Source organism: Pelodiscus sinensis, chromosome 5 (genome assembly GCF_049634645.1).
Source record: "Pelodiscus sinensis isolate JC-2024 chromosome 5, ASM4963464v1, whole genome shotgun sequence".
Taxonomy (NCBI): Eukaryota; Metazoa; Chordata; order Testudines; family Trionychidae; genus Pelodiscus; species Pelodiscus sinensis.
In genome coordinates this window covers 76,447,336-76,460,605 of record NC_134715.1, presented here as the reverse complement: position 1 = coordinate 76,460,605, position 13,270 = coordinate 76,447,336, and the positions used below count along the sequence as shown (strand labels likewise).

General features: G+C 48.2%; 1 protein-coding gene across 5 annotated transcripts in view; it reads left to right on the top strand.

Moving 5' to 3' along the window:
• The window catches only part of LOC102445674 (EF-hand calcium-binding domain-containing protein 6-like), a 90,491-nt gene that overhangs the window by 73,409 nt on the left and 3,812 nt on the right, over positions 1-13,270 (top strand). For 3 of the 5 annotated variants that reach the window (XM_075930304.1, XM_075930303.1, XM_075930302.1), the window contains 4 exons: positions 2,112-2,236; positions 3,149-3,392; positions 4,847-5,019; positions 5,990-6,158. In XM_075930304.1, the coding sequence (XP_075786419.1) occupies positions 2,112-2,236; positions 3,149-3,392; positions 4,847-5,019; positions 5,990-6,158 (711 nt within the window). Of the gene's footprint in view, positions 1-2,111; positions 2,237-3,148; positions 3,393-4,846; positions 5,020-5,316; positions 5,414-5,989; positions 6,159-13,270 lie in introns of all 5 variants that reach the window. The other 2 variants (XR_012904265.1, XM_075930305.1) reach the window with 2 other exon arrangements.

Genomic DNA, 13,270 nt, shown 5'->3' with positions numbered 1-13,270 from the left:
TCGACTCCAGCATGTCAGGCCAGGGCCGGTCCCTCAATTCCTAGGAAAGACAAAAATACGAGGTGGGCGTCCCCATAGAACCTCGGGAGGTCAAACACCTAACCCGACCAGCAGGTAGAAGGTAGAATGACACTCAAAGTGAGTGTGTGCTGGGCCCATCTTTTATACTCATGGGGTCACGTATTTCTCTTTCTTATCTGTCATGCCAAATGGGGCTGGTCTGTCTTTTGTGAGACCAGTTCTTACAAGGGAGTTGTGAACTTAATTTACACTTGTAAGAGAGATAACTAAATTGGAATTACTGGGGATTCTTTTCTCAGTGGGAAATTCCTCTTCCAGGGACTGTGTGTGTGTTCGAATCAACATAGGTGCCAGCCGGTGGCAGTCTCGCATATCCTGATCTCTCCTCATATCTATGTTTCAGCTTCTCAGGATCAGATGAGCCAGCATAGACTATGCTGATTTTATTGCTCCTTCTCTGTCCTGTGTGCTTCAGGGAGGCAAATAAGATGGATGTGATGGAGGCGGGCTGTCTGGCCACAGGCCATCAGAGCTTTCTTGCGCAAGAGTGTCCATGCAGTGTGGACGCCCTCTTGCACAAGAGCACATTGCTTTTGTCATGCACTTTGAGGTCTGGACGTGCTTTTGCGCAAGAAGTTTTTGTGGAAGAACTCTTCTGCAAAAGGCTTCTTGCGCAGTGTACACAAAGCCATACAGGAATGCACATGTGCCTACACAGAGCTGCACTTTCTAGTGGGCCAAAATCTGATCTGTATCGGTGGTGTTACCGCTAGCTTTAGAGACTTGTCAGTGAGAGCAAAATGTAGGTCCAATATTGTTTGCCTGTGAAATGGCATACACAGTTATGGCACTATATACAACACACACTCTACACAACCTCTTCACCACATTGCCTTGGAATAGTGTTGTGTGGAAAGAGTCAGAAGTTGGAGTCCAATTTTACAACAGATTTTCTGATCAAGGCTAGTGTGCACCCCCACTAACTTCTGATCCTGTAAACACTTCTGAATATTCTCAAGAATAAAATTAAGAAGCTCATGTACATAAAGTTAAGTGTGTGTGCAAAATGGGGGTTATCAACCTGTGGTCTACAGTCTGTGTTTCAGAGGCCCATGAAACATTGCCATTACCAGAAAACAGTGGTTTTCAATCTGGGATCTTCGCACTATGGCTAAGATTTCCAAAGGGGTCTGGCACCATCATTTGAAATTGTTAGGGGTCCTCAAATGAAAAATGATTGAAAATCACAGGTGTAAGTGTTTGCAGGATTAGGTCCACAGTTTGTAATACTATTGCTCCTGGCACAAGTCAACTGTATGAAGCTTATGGAAAGCCGGCATATAGGGGGAAAAGTATGCTGGAACAAGTTGTGTTGGAGGAACTGCTGCACTCCCTAGCTTGAAGAAGTTTTCATTATATATGGGGAGTACAGGTTGATTCTATGGCTCTTAGCACCCCACTACAAAAATTGTTCCATCATCCTTGTACTGAAGTCAAAATAAAATGAAGGAAGTAAATTTCCATGTAAATGTTTGGTGGACGGGACCCTGTGTCATTTTAATTTGATAGCATGAATGAGGAAGAAAACAAAAAACAATGCTAATTCTGCAAGGCATGTCTTAAAGTTATTACATGTGACAATTGAAAACAAAACTGGAGATATGGGACAATTACTACGGTTACAAGTGTATAGGAGGAGTATAGAGTGCACCATCCCCCTTACACCAAGGTTTCTCATTCAGTAGCAGCCTGCTCTGGCTGCTAAGCAGTTGGAGTGGGTATTTGTGTTTATGCTTATATATTTGCCAGTTGAATAACTGGAAAATTCATGTACCTCTTAATTGTACTTGAGTTTCCATGTTCAGTGGAAAAATCCTGAGGTTACATCCTGTCTCATAGCAGAATTCCTCTGAACTCTGTAAGGAGGTAGTGAAATTGTGCTTTTGGAAAACCATAGTCACCAGTTAGTTACTAAAGAACTCCTTGTTTGAAAGAAAAACTCCAGGAGATATTTGTGCCAAGATAATTACAAATAAAGTATCTCTGTTTATAACCCTTCATACCTATCTTCTTCCCCCCCACCCACAAAGCTGTTCAAGACTATTAAAAGCTTACTAACTAAATGCTACCAGCCAATAGAGAAAGAGTTTGAAGATTTAGATGAAATGAACACCCAGCGCCTCACTCAGGAGACTATGTACCTTCTCTTGAAACGGTAAGGAGACTGGCTACTGAGGCTTCTGTGAAGACTTAGGGCTAGATTCTTGGCTGATGATAACTTCCAGAGTTATACTCATTTCTACCAGCTGAAGACCTAGCCCAGAGGGTTTTTTTCCCCAAGAAGCAATAACAATCTTTTATCAGTGATAGAAATGTAGCCGTGTTAGTCTGGTATAGCTGAAACAAAATACAGGACTATGTAGCACTTTAAAGACTAACAAGATGGTTTATTAGATGATGAGCTTTCGTGGGCCAGACCCACTTCCTCAGATCAAATAGTGGAAGAAAATATTTTCTTCCGCTATTTGATCTGAGGAAGTGGGTCTGGCCCACGAAAGCTCATCATCTAATAAACCATCTTGTTAGTCTTTAAAGTGCTACATAGTCCTGCATTTTGTTTCAATCTTTTATCACTTTACCTTTCTGCTATCTCTTGGTGTAAAGCTGAAATCCTTACTCAGCAAAACTCCTAATGGTATCAGTGACCACACTGGAAGTTTGCTTTGTAAGTACTTTGAGATTTGGGTCATATACCGAATAGTTTTCTGCTTTTCCTCCTAATACAGGTCCATATGTGGGGGGTGGGTACAAAGGGTGCAAAAGTACCCCTCTCAAGATCTCCCAAGTAAGCATGCTCCAGCTGGCCAAGGAAAGGCAGGAGGGCGCACTGCCCAAGCCTCCCCCACCACCATGCTCTGGCTGGCCGGAAGAAGGCTGGGGCTGATTTCCCCACTTACTAGGGAGATTATGGGGGGGTGTATTCACACTCTTGCGGTCCACATTTACAAAAAAAAAAAGCACACACACACACACACCACAGAAATTCCTGCATACGGGCCTGTAGTAGTTATTACTACTGATATTGCTAGTGTCATTACATTTGTCTTTTTCAATGTTTTGATGTAAGGTTTGACATCCAACCTGAAGTAACTCGAGGTGAAATCCGCAGGCTGTGGGAAACTTTAATTACAAATCAGGACAATACCCTTGACTTCATGGAGTTTGTGAGATACTTTGGCTACTCCTCCAGCTCATCATGCTTCCCCAATGCAAAGATTAATCCACCCAGAAAAGGGGACAATAACTTCAGGCTGCGTTCTAAAAAACTCAGCTGTGATTCTGACATACTGGTGGACAGGGTCAGAGCAAAAGTAAGCTATTCCAGTTTAAAGAAGTAATGCCAGTTGGAACTAAATTTCAGCAGTGTGTAAAGTCAATTTATTCCTTAAATATAAATACAATTAATAAGTTATTTAAATTCTAACGCAGACCACTAGTGCACGAGAAGAAATTTGCAAACTTTTTTTTTAATGCATGATGTTGAGCTTTGTTAAATGTACCGAGAAAAAAATTGTGTAACATTAACAATCCCTAAGAATCATACAGTATGATGATATGTTTAAGGGAAAGCACAGCCCAGAACTTTTTTCTAATAAAAGAAAACAAAATATTTGTGTGGGCAGGGTTGCAAATGGATTTGTTTGTGTCCACAGTATGTTTGTTATGGGAAGTCAGGTTTTAGTTGTACATGGAAATACAGAGCTGCTCTGCTGATTCATGCTGGCAACCAGACCAGATCAGTTTCATATCCTTTAACTTAGGAAAATACAAGGTGGACAGTGTCCTTGCCACTGAAAAGAGGATCTGGTTAAGAAATTGAAAGTGAGCTCTTCATGCCTATGATGGCTGGATAATAGCTCTGTCATTTTTGCCCTCTATATATATATATTTCAAATTTAACTTTAAAAAACTACATTAAAGGGGAGGACGAAAAGAGGCATAAAGACCAAAATTTGGCCTTCATTAATCAAGTTCAGATGAAGATCTCATTTTTAAATATTAGCATTGTAGATTTCCTAACCATAGAAATGGCATTGGAACAGATCTTATTCTCATGTGTGCCACAGGTAAATCTACAATACCCTGCAGAGGTTAATGCACTTATTCTAGACACAGATGTCACTAAAAGCAAAAAAATCTATCTTATTAACTCTGACTCCAGAATCTGTCCCATCCATTTCCTTAGGAAAAACATAAGCCTCTAGCTGCATGAGGATTAGGGCAGGAATGCTACATTATCATTACTACATGAGGGCTACGTCTACACTGGCATGAATTTCCGAAAATGCTTTTAACGGAAAAGTTTTCCGTTAAAAGCATTTTCGGAAAAGCGCGTCTAGATTGGCAGGATGCTTTTCCGCAAAAGCACTTTTTGCGGAAAAGCGTCCGTGGCCAATCTAGACATGGTTTTCCGCAAAAAAGCCCCGATCACCATTTTCGCAATCGGGGCTTTTTTGCGGAAAACAGTACTATGCTGTCTACACTGGCCCTTTTGGGCAAAAGTCTTTCGGAAAAAGACTTTTGCCCGAACGGGAGCAGCATAGTTTTTCTGGAAAAGCACTGATGATTTTACATGAGATCGTCAGTGCTTTTCTGGAAATTCAAGTGGCCAGTGTAGACAGCTGGCAAGTTTTTCCGGAAAAGCTGCTGATTTTCCGGAAAAACTTGCCAGTCTAGACACAGCCGAGGAGTATATGCTGCAGTGTTAGAGAACTGGGTGTAGATCCTGAACACTACAGGATTGTATGGGGTTTGTTTCTTGTAGGTGGAGTATTTTTGGGATGATCTCCAGAAAGAGTTTGAAGAGCTAGACCCCAACCATACAGGCTTTATAAGCAAAGAAGAATTTAAAGATATTTTGACTGAACTCTGTGTGCATCTTAATGAGTATGAATGTGAAATGCTGGGAAAGAAATTTGAAAGCAATGGAGATGGAAGGTAAGTTAAACTTGGAAATTAGAAGTAAGTTGGTCCATAAACATATGATAGCTAAGTGGAAGTCTATAAAACTGAACAAACAATAGTGGTGTTAGATACTGTAAGTGACACAATGAACTAATGCACTTTTTAAAGACAGGAATTCACATTCTTGCTTAGGTCATTTGATTTTCCTATTTTAGTCTCAGCTGGACATTTTTTCCATATCATCTAAGCTTGATTTCACCAGTATTGCCAGCTTTACCACCCTTTCCATCTGCTTCTTACACAACTATCTCCACACTTTCTTCCATGTAGCTGCAAAGTTATGGAACTGGGTCTGGTCTGCACAGCCACTGCCCTCTACTCTTTTACATCTCTCTTGAAAACCCACGTCTTTCATGATGCTTGCAAGGTAGATCCTACGCCTTAATTCTATCCACATGTCCCACTTGTATTACTTGCTTCACCATGCTGTGCACTAACATTTGCAAATAACTGCTTAATCTTAATGATATTGTCCCCACTTTCCTCTCCTTCCCTTCCATATTCTCATCCTACCTTTCATTGCATCTTGTGTGAAATTAATGTGAAAGTTCTTCATGGCCAAGATGTCCTTTATCTGTATTGAATGGGGTCTCTTCACATTTAGGGTAATGTTAAAATAAAAAAATAATCTAAGAAGCTGTAACTTTGGGCTGTAAAGAACACACTTACAAGATATACTTTGTATCAGCAGCCACAGAATTGCATGTCTGCTAATGCAGAATAGATGGCTAAATGGTCAACTACTTGATTTGCATGGGCAAATATGAAGTTTATGCATGGAAAGAGTCAAATACACGATATTAAAGTACACAGGTTTTGAGAAGGATAGAAAATTTGGAGCACAGTATTCAAATGAGGAAGATGAATTAAGGTACCATCTAGGTAGGTTTGGTTTGTAGCAACATGAATGTATTTGTTCTTTCTCTTTCTATTTTTCTTTAAGGGTTTCATATCAGGAGTTTCTGAAGCCATTTGCTTTAAGACGACAAAGATGGAAGAATGGGAATAACATGGCTGCTGTTATGCAGGCACCTCAGGGTGAGAGAGATCAATCCCACACAGGAATGCAGACTGTGGAGCTGGGTGGTCTGACAACCAGACTACGAAAAAAGGTATGATAGCTGTCATGGCTAGTGGCTTCGCTTTTAAATGTGAATTCTCATCCAGTTTAAATTGCTTATCTATCCAATTTAAAAATCCAGTAATCAGCTGTGCTAGAACATACTCTTAATGGTCTGGCTTTATCTACCAGTGATAGCCAAATTGTAGAACAGTCGTCTAAGTTCTCTCTTCAGTGGCAGGACTTGCTGTGTCTGCAATCTGCATGTGTTTATAAATGAAAGTCTCAGATGGTTAGTCATGTTAGTCTGTAACTTTAAAAACAATGAGCAGCCCTGTGGCACCTTAGGCTATGGCTAAACTGCACATTTATTTCAAAATAAGCAATTTTGGGATAAAAATTCCCAAATAGCTTATTACAAAATAGCACATCTATGCTACAAATAACCATTGAATAGCACTGAGCCATTTTTAGATAGTGTCCACACTGATTGTAGCCTCAATTGCATTTAAAGCCCCTCCCCTTCCCCCCCCCCCCCGGAATCACTTCAGGCAGGGCATCAGGATAGCAGTCACTTCTTGGAGCGGCTGACTGAGGCTAGCTGGGGTTTGTGCATAAAGGGACCCCCCCCCTACAGTCGTGTCTCAGGCTCTTCACCTTTGCCTTCCTCCTTGAGGGACAGCAAATTTTTCTCTGTGTGCTCTGGTTTCCCTTGCGGACATCACAGCACTCCCAGGCATGGAGCTGGGCCTGCTAAAAAGCAATTGCCAGCTCTTGGACCTGCTGCCACATCTCCTGGTGTAGTTACTGCAGGCTGTCTTCAGAGCTCTGCAGGAACAGGACCTGCTGCTCCCTGCAGGGAACCTCCTCTCCTTGCTCCATGTGCTGTGCGTGCAGCACAACCCCTCTCACCCTCCTCTGCACACCGTGCACCACCGCTTCTGGTGCCGGGACACCAGTTCCAACTGGTGGGACTGCATCGTCATGGAGCGGTGGAACAACCAGCAGTGGCTGCAGAATTTCCACATGCAGGAGGACACCTTCATGGAGCTCTGCGAGTGGTTCGCCCCTGCCCTCCAGCAGTGGACACCCACATGAGACCTGCCATCCCCCTCCAGAAGTGTGTTCCCATCACACCTCGCTGGACAGCTACTGCTCTGTGGGAAACCGTTTCGGCATAGGGAGATCGACCATCAGAGTCGTGGTCATCCAGGTATGACTCTCTCATTCTATTGTCCCAGGAGGGTAGTAAACTAGTGGAATGGGATTCGCTAGGGCAGGAGGAGGGGTGGTGAAAGCTCCCTCCCTGGTGGGTTTTTCAGTCCCACCTTCACAAAGCCCTGCCAGGGGATGGGGTATATTGGGGGTTGGTCCTTGGTCTGGGACACCTTCTGGTCCACGGATCAGCTAGAGACACTTCTGGTGCAGTCACCTGTGCTTTTATTGTTAGTTCCCACCACCTTCTATTTACAACATTTACAGTCAAGTCAAGTCAGCCAGATCCTCTGTCTATCTGGGAGCACACTGAGCCACATCCTGGCTTCCTTCCTTTGCCCTATATAGCCCTCTGCCAGTGAGGCCCACAGCTGCTTCCAATAGCCCTTCAGGCCTGGGCTTGCTCAGTTGTTTCCCCTCCGCCTCTTTAGCCAGACTAAAGTGGCACAGCTCTGGCTGAGCCAACAGTCTGTCACAGTCCTCCCCCCTTATGGAAGGGCTGCCACTCCTTAACTCTCTCTGTCTTGGGGAGCCTTTTCCCCCTTTTTTTCCTTAGGGTCCTCCTTGGGAACTGTCCCTTGCTCTTGGGTTCCACCCTCCCTGGGCCACTCAGGTCCTTACCAAGGGGTCCCTTCTGGGCAAATCCCCACCTGTGCCCAAACCCTCCCTTGGGGCTTTTCCGGGAGGCTCTTTTGTTCCCTCCCCACAAAATTCACAGGGGAAAGGGCCTGGCCCATATAATTCAGGCATTGCCCAGAGGTGTTCACGCCCCCCGCCCCCTCATTGGGGCCCTTCCTCCAGTACTGCTCTGACCTGCACTGGGGAATCAGGGTCTCTCTCCCCTTTGTGTGGCACCATCTGTGCCTCAGTTTCTCTCATCTCCCCAAACAGGGTTGATGTCCACTTCTAGGAGCTGTTCTGGGGAACGATCCACTTGTTTCTCCTCTCCCTGGGAGGGAGAAGGGCTACCCATTACTGCCAGACTCACCTTCCATCTTTCTATCCCCACTAGGTTGGGACACGGCCCAACTATGTGTTCTAGTTCCCCACACCCATAGCACCAACGGCTGTGCCTCAGTCTCCCTTGGGGAGATCTCTTGACTTTCCTTGAGGCTCCCCTCTTGCTCTTTGTGGCAGATTGGTCCCAGTCCTGACCTACCGCCACAGGGTATGGTAACCTTTCTATTACCCACACCCGCTTCCATTGGAACTGGCCTCTCACTTCCAGAGGCACCTGGGATACTGGGCAGGACCTCTTGTCCCCATGGACACATTCTAGTGCCACCTTTACTACAGGGAGCATCCAGTTTGGTCTTACCAGCCCCTTCCACATGAGCGAGTGGGCTGATGCAGAGTCCATTAGCCCTCGCCAGGCCTTTCTCCCCACCTGTGTCTGGACAGTGGGCAGACTCCGCCTCCTATCAGGTCCTCCCACCTGAGTCAACCCACAGAACCCCACATGTCCGCAATCCATATTGTCCTAGCTGTCCCGCTTTCTATGCCCTGGCCTTCTACATTGCCAGCAGGTCCTTGTGCCAGCCCCCACAGGTGCTCCTCAGGGTGACTCCTTCCTCTCCAGACCTTTCTTAGAAAGGGGCTCCCCCAGCTTCCTCCCTGGTTCCTTGTCCCTCTAGGGTCGGCCTTCTCTCCGGGGAACCTCCGCCTTGACGTACTGTTCCACAAACCTGACCGCTGCATCCAGCGTGTCTGGCTGGTGGCACATGACCCACACATGGATACTCTTCGGAAGGGCTTGCAGCAACTGCTCAAGTACAAGCAAGTCCAGTATTTCTTGTACTGTCCGTGCCTCTGGCCTCAGCCAACGGGTTGCCCAGTCTAACAACTTTTGGGCAAATGCCTGGGTCCTCAGTGCTGCTGTCCATCAAGATGACCGAAACTTCTGCCAGTACTTTTCTGTGGACAGACCCACCCGGTCCAGAATGGCTGCTCTTACTGCCTCATGGCTATGAGCTTCATCATCCCTCAAAGCCACGTAGGCCTCTTGAGCCTCTCCTGCCAGATAGAGAGCCAGACGCAGGGCCCAGGTAGCCCTGTCCCATCCAGCACCTATGGCTACCCGCTCAAATGTCCTAAAAAATGCATTGTGGTCATCGGCTGGCCCCATTTTACAGAGTCCCAGGCCTAGTGGTTAGGTACTATCCCTTTCCCCCAGGACTCACCAATTGGTTCAGGGCTTGCTGCTGCATTGTGCTCTGCTCTTTTATAAATTCCTGCAGGCTTTCCTGTTGTTCTGCCTGCCAAGTTAGCAATCCCTGCCTCTCTGCCTGGTGGGACTGCTGGAAGCTTCGCAGGGCCTCCTGCACTTGCTCTCGCTGCTTGACCAGCCGCTGCAGGGTCTCCTCCATTTCTGGGCCACCAACCACATTTGCTGGCGCTGCACCCCACTCCTGGTACCACATGTGGCAGAGTCCCCACTCAGGCCCCTTGGTCTGGGACACAATTTGGTCCACAAATCAACCAGAGACACTTCTGGTGCAGTCATCTGTGCTTTTATTGTTAACTCCCACCACCTTCTGTTTACAGTCAAGTCAGCCAGCTCCTCTGCCTATCTGGGAGCACACTGAGCCACACCCTGGCCCCTTGCATTCCTTGCCTCTTTCCTAGTTGCCTTCCTCTGCCAGTGAGGCCCACAGCTGCTTCCAATAGCCCTTCAGGCCTGGCCTTGCTCAGTTGTTTTCCCTCAGCCTCTTTAGCCAGACGAAAGTGGCAGAGTTTTGGCTTAGTCAGCAGCCTGTCACAGTTCTGGTGTGTGGGATGTAGGGGTTGGGCTTGGGGAACTCCCAAGGGCCCTGGCAATCCTGTGTGTCTCTGTTTGTCTCCTTCTACAGGTGGTGAGGACCATCAACACCATCCTGCTGCACAGGGTTGTCATCCTGGGCAACGTGGACCGCATTATCACTAGCTTTGCTGCCATGGGCTTCCCCACCTGTGGGGGGGCCATTGATGAAACCCAGATCCCCATCCAGGCCCCAAACCACTGGGCATCAGACTACATCAACTGGAAGAGACACTTTTCCATGGTCCTGCAGGCCCCCATGGACCACTGAGACCACTTCACAGACATCAGCATTGGGTGGTCGGGGAAGGTGCACGACACCACAGCTTCAGGAACTCCAGCCTGTTTCAGAAGTTGCATGCCGGCACTTTTTCCCTGACTGTACCATCAGGGTCAGGGATGTGGACATGCCCATGTGCATCATGGGGGAAGCAGCCTACCCTCTGCTCCCCTGGCAGATGAAGCCCTATACTGGACGCCTGGACCCTGCAAAGGAGCGTTTTAATGCCAGGCTCAGCAGAGCACACATGGTTGTGAAGGGTACCTTCGGCCATCTCAAAGGGAGGTTCTTTTGTTTCCTCACCCGCCTGAACTTTGGCAAGCAAATCATCCCCCAGGTGGTGTCGGCCTGCTGTGTCCTCTACAATATTTGTGAAAATAAGGGGGAGATGTTCTTGCCAGAGTGGGGGCCAGAGGTCGAGTGGTTGGCCAGGATCTTTGGACAGTTGTGCACAGCTGCCATCCGGCAGCCCCGTTAGGGGGCTGTGCACATCCGGGAGGCCCTGAGTGAGAGTTCCAGACAAGGACACTCCCCTGGCCTCCTCAGTACCCCTCTGTGCCATTGCTCCCCCACCCCTCCCTTCCCCTGCCCTCCCTTCTCCCCCTTCTTGCCCCTCCACCCTGCAGACACAATCAACAACACCTTGGCTGCGTCTAGACTGGCATGATTTTGCGGAAATACTTTTAACGGAAAAGTTTTTCAGTTAAAATATTTCCGCAAAAGAGGGTCTAGATTGGCACGGATGCTTTTGCGCAAAAAGTGCTTTTGCGCAAAAGCATCCGTGCCCAGTATTGACGCGCTTTTGCGCAAGAAAGCTCCGATGGCCATTTTAGCCATCGGGCTTTCTTGCACGAAAAATTAAGGTGCCTGTCTACACTGGCCCTCTTGCGCCAGTATTCTTGCGCAAAAGGGCTTGTCCCTGAGTGGGAGCGTCAAAGTATTTGCGCAAGAAGCACTGAATTCTTACATTAGAACATCAGTGCTCTTGCGCAAATTCAAGTGTAGACAGCTGGCAAGTTTTTGCGCAAAATCTTTTGCGCAAAATCTTGCCAGTCTAGATGCACCCCCTTTTGTTTCTGAACAAGAAACTCTTTTTTTAAATTGGGGTAAATATAACTGGGGAAGGACTGGGGAGGGAACCTGAGAGGAGGGAGGTGGAAGGGAGAGAACGGGGGAGGAGGGGTTCAGGGATGAGGATGGAACTGGCGCCTGCCTTGGGCGGTCCCACAACCTTGTGTGCAGGGCCTCAGCGGCCGAGGGGGCTAGGGAAAAAGCTGGAGAAGCCAGGATGAGATCGGGAGCGGATGCAGGGGAGTCTTTGGAAGCAGCGGGTGTGGGAGAGTGGCTGCTGGACCACTCAATCGCAGTGACCATGTGGTTGGTGGCAGCGCTGTACGCCATGCACGTGCTCTGGGTCTCCTGGGAAAGCTCTCACCCAAGCCATGTGGAACATCTCCCGGTCAGCATGGCGCTCCTCCAGGTCCGTGTCCAACCTCCAGTCCTGCTGGTCCAGAGACCATAGGAGGGAACGGAGGCAGGCTATGTGCTCCCACTGGAAGTCCTTGTAGGGTCAGCAGCACCTGCAGGTCATGTGGCATTGGGAGGCTGGCATGAGAGATGTGGCTCGTGCCCCACTCACACCTGGTCCAGCTGTGAAGAAAAACAAAAAGGGCAGTCATTCCAGGAGACAGTGAGCCCTCAGCTCTGAGCCAACACTGAAAGGTCTTGGGTCAGACAATGGTGATGTGCTTGGGGCAAGGCCATTTGAGGCCTGGACAGTGGGCACTTTAATGCAGGGGCACAGACAACCCAGGAGGGAGCCTCACTATCCCCACGTCCTGGGGACAAGCAGGCATGGGAAGGTGCAGGCAGGGGCTTCAGAGGTAGCTGCCAGCTCCATTGTAGACGTGTAGGGCTCAGAGGGAGCACAAGGGTCACTCATTGCGGCCTGGAAGTCTGAGTAGGCTGCTGGTGTATGGCACAGGGCTAGCAGGGCTTTCCTTGTGTCACAAGCCCTTTCCCCTGAGGCTGCATCTTTAAAGCCTGCAGAGAAAGAGATGAGTGTGGACAGAGTGGCTTCCAGGGCATCTGTGAGAATTGCTGGAGGCCAGTTACTTCAAAATAACCACAGCTGAGCTGTCTACAAACACCCTATTTCAAAATAACTGTTTCAAAAGGGCGTTATTCCTTGTGAAATGAGGATTACAGAATTCGGAACAAACCCGTTATTTTGAAATTATTTCGAAATAACAGGCCTGCTGTGTAGATATTCACGTTGTTATTTCAGAATAATGTGCATTATTTTGAAATAATGCTGCTGTGTAGACATGCCCTTAGAGCAGTGGTCCCCAACCTTTTGCGGTTGTCGGGCACCAGGGGGCGTGGCCGTTTGCCCGCCGGGTGCCAAGGGGCGGGGACACTTGCGCGCCCGGGGGCGGCCCCCCCCATGGCTGCATGCCCGGGGGCGGGGCCCCCCCATAGCCCCGGGGCCGGTGCCCCCTCCAAGGGCCACGCGCCCGGGGCCGGCGCCCCCACCCTCAAGCGCCGTGCACCCGGGGCCAGCGCCCCCACCACCAAGCGCTGCGCGCCCGGAGCCAGCGCTCCCTCCCCCAAGCGCCACGCGCCCAGGGCCAGTGCTCACTGTGCGCCATGTGCCCGGGGCCAGGCCAGCCCCGAGCACCTGGCGGGCGCCGTGTTGGGGACCACAGCCTTAGAGACTAATAAATATATTATATTGTAAGCTTTTGTGAGTAAAACCCACTTCATCAGATGAGTTGGAATGGAAATTACAGAATCCAGAGTATATATAACAGCAAAAGCAGTTACCTATCAATTGTAGGACAAGTTCATGACGCTAATTGATTCAGACTGG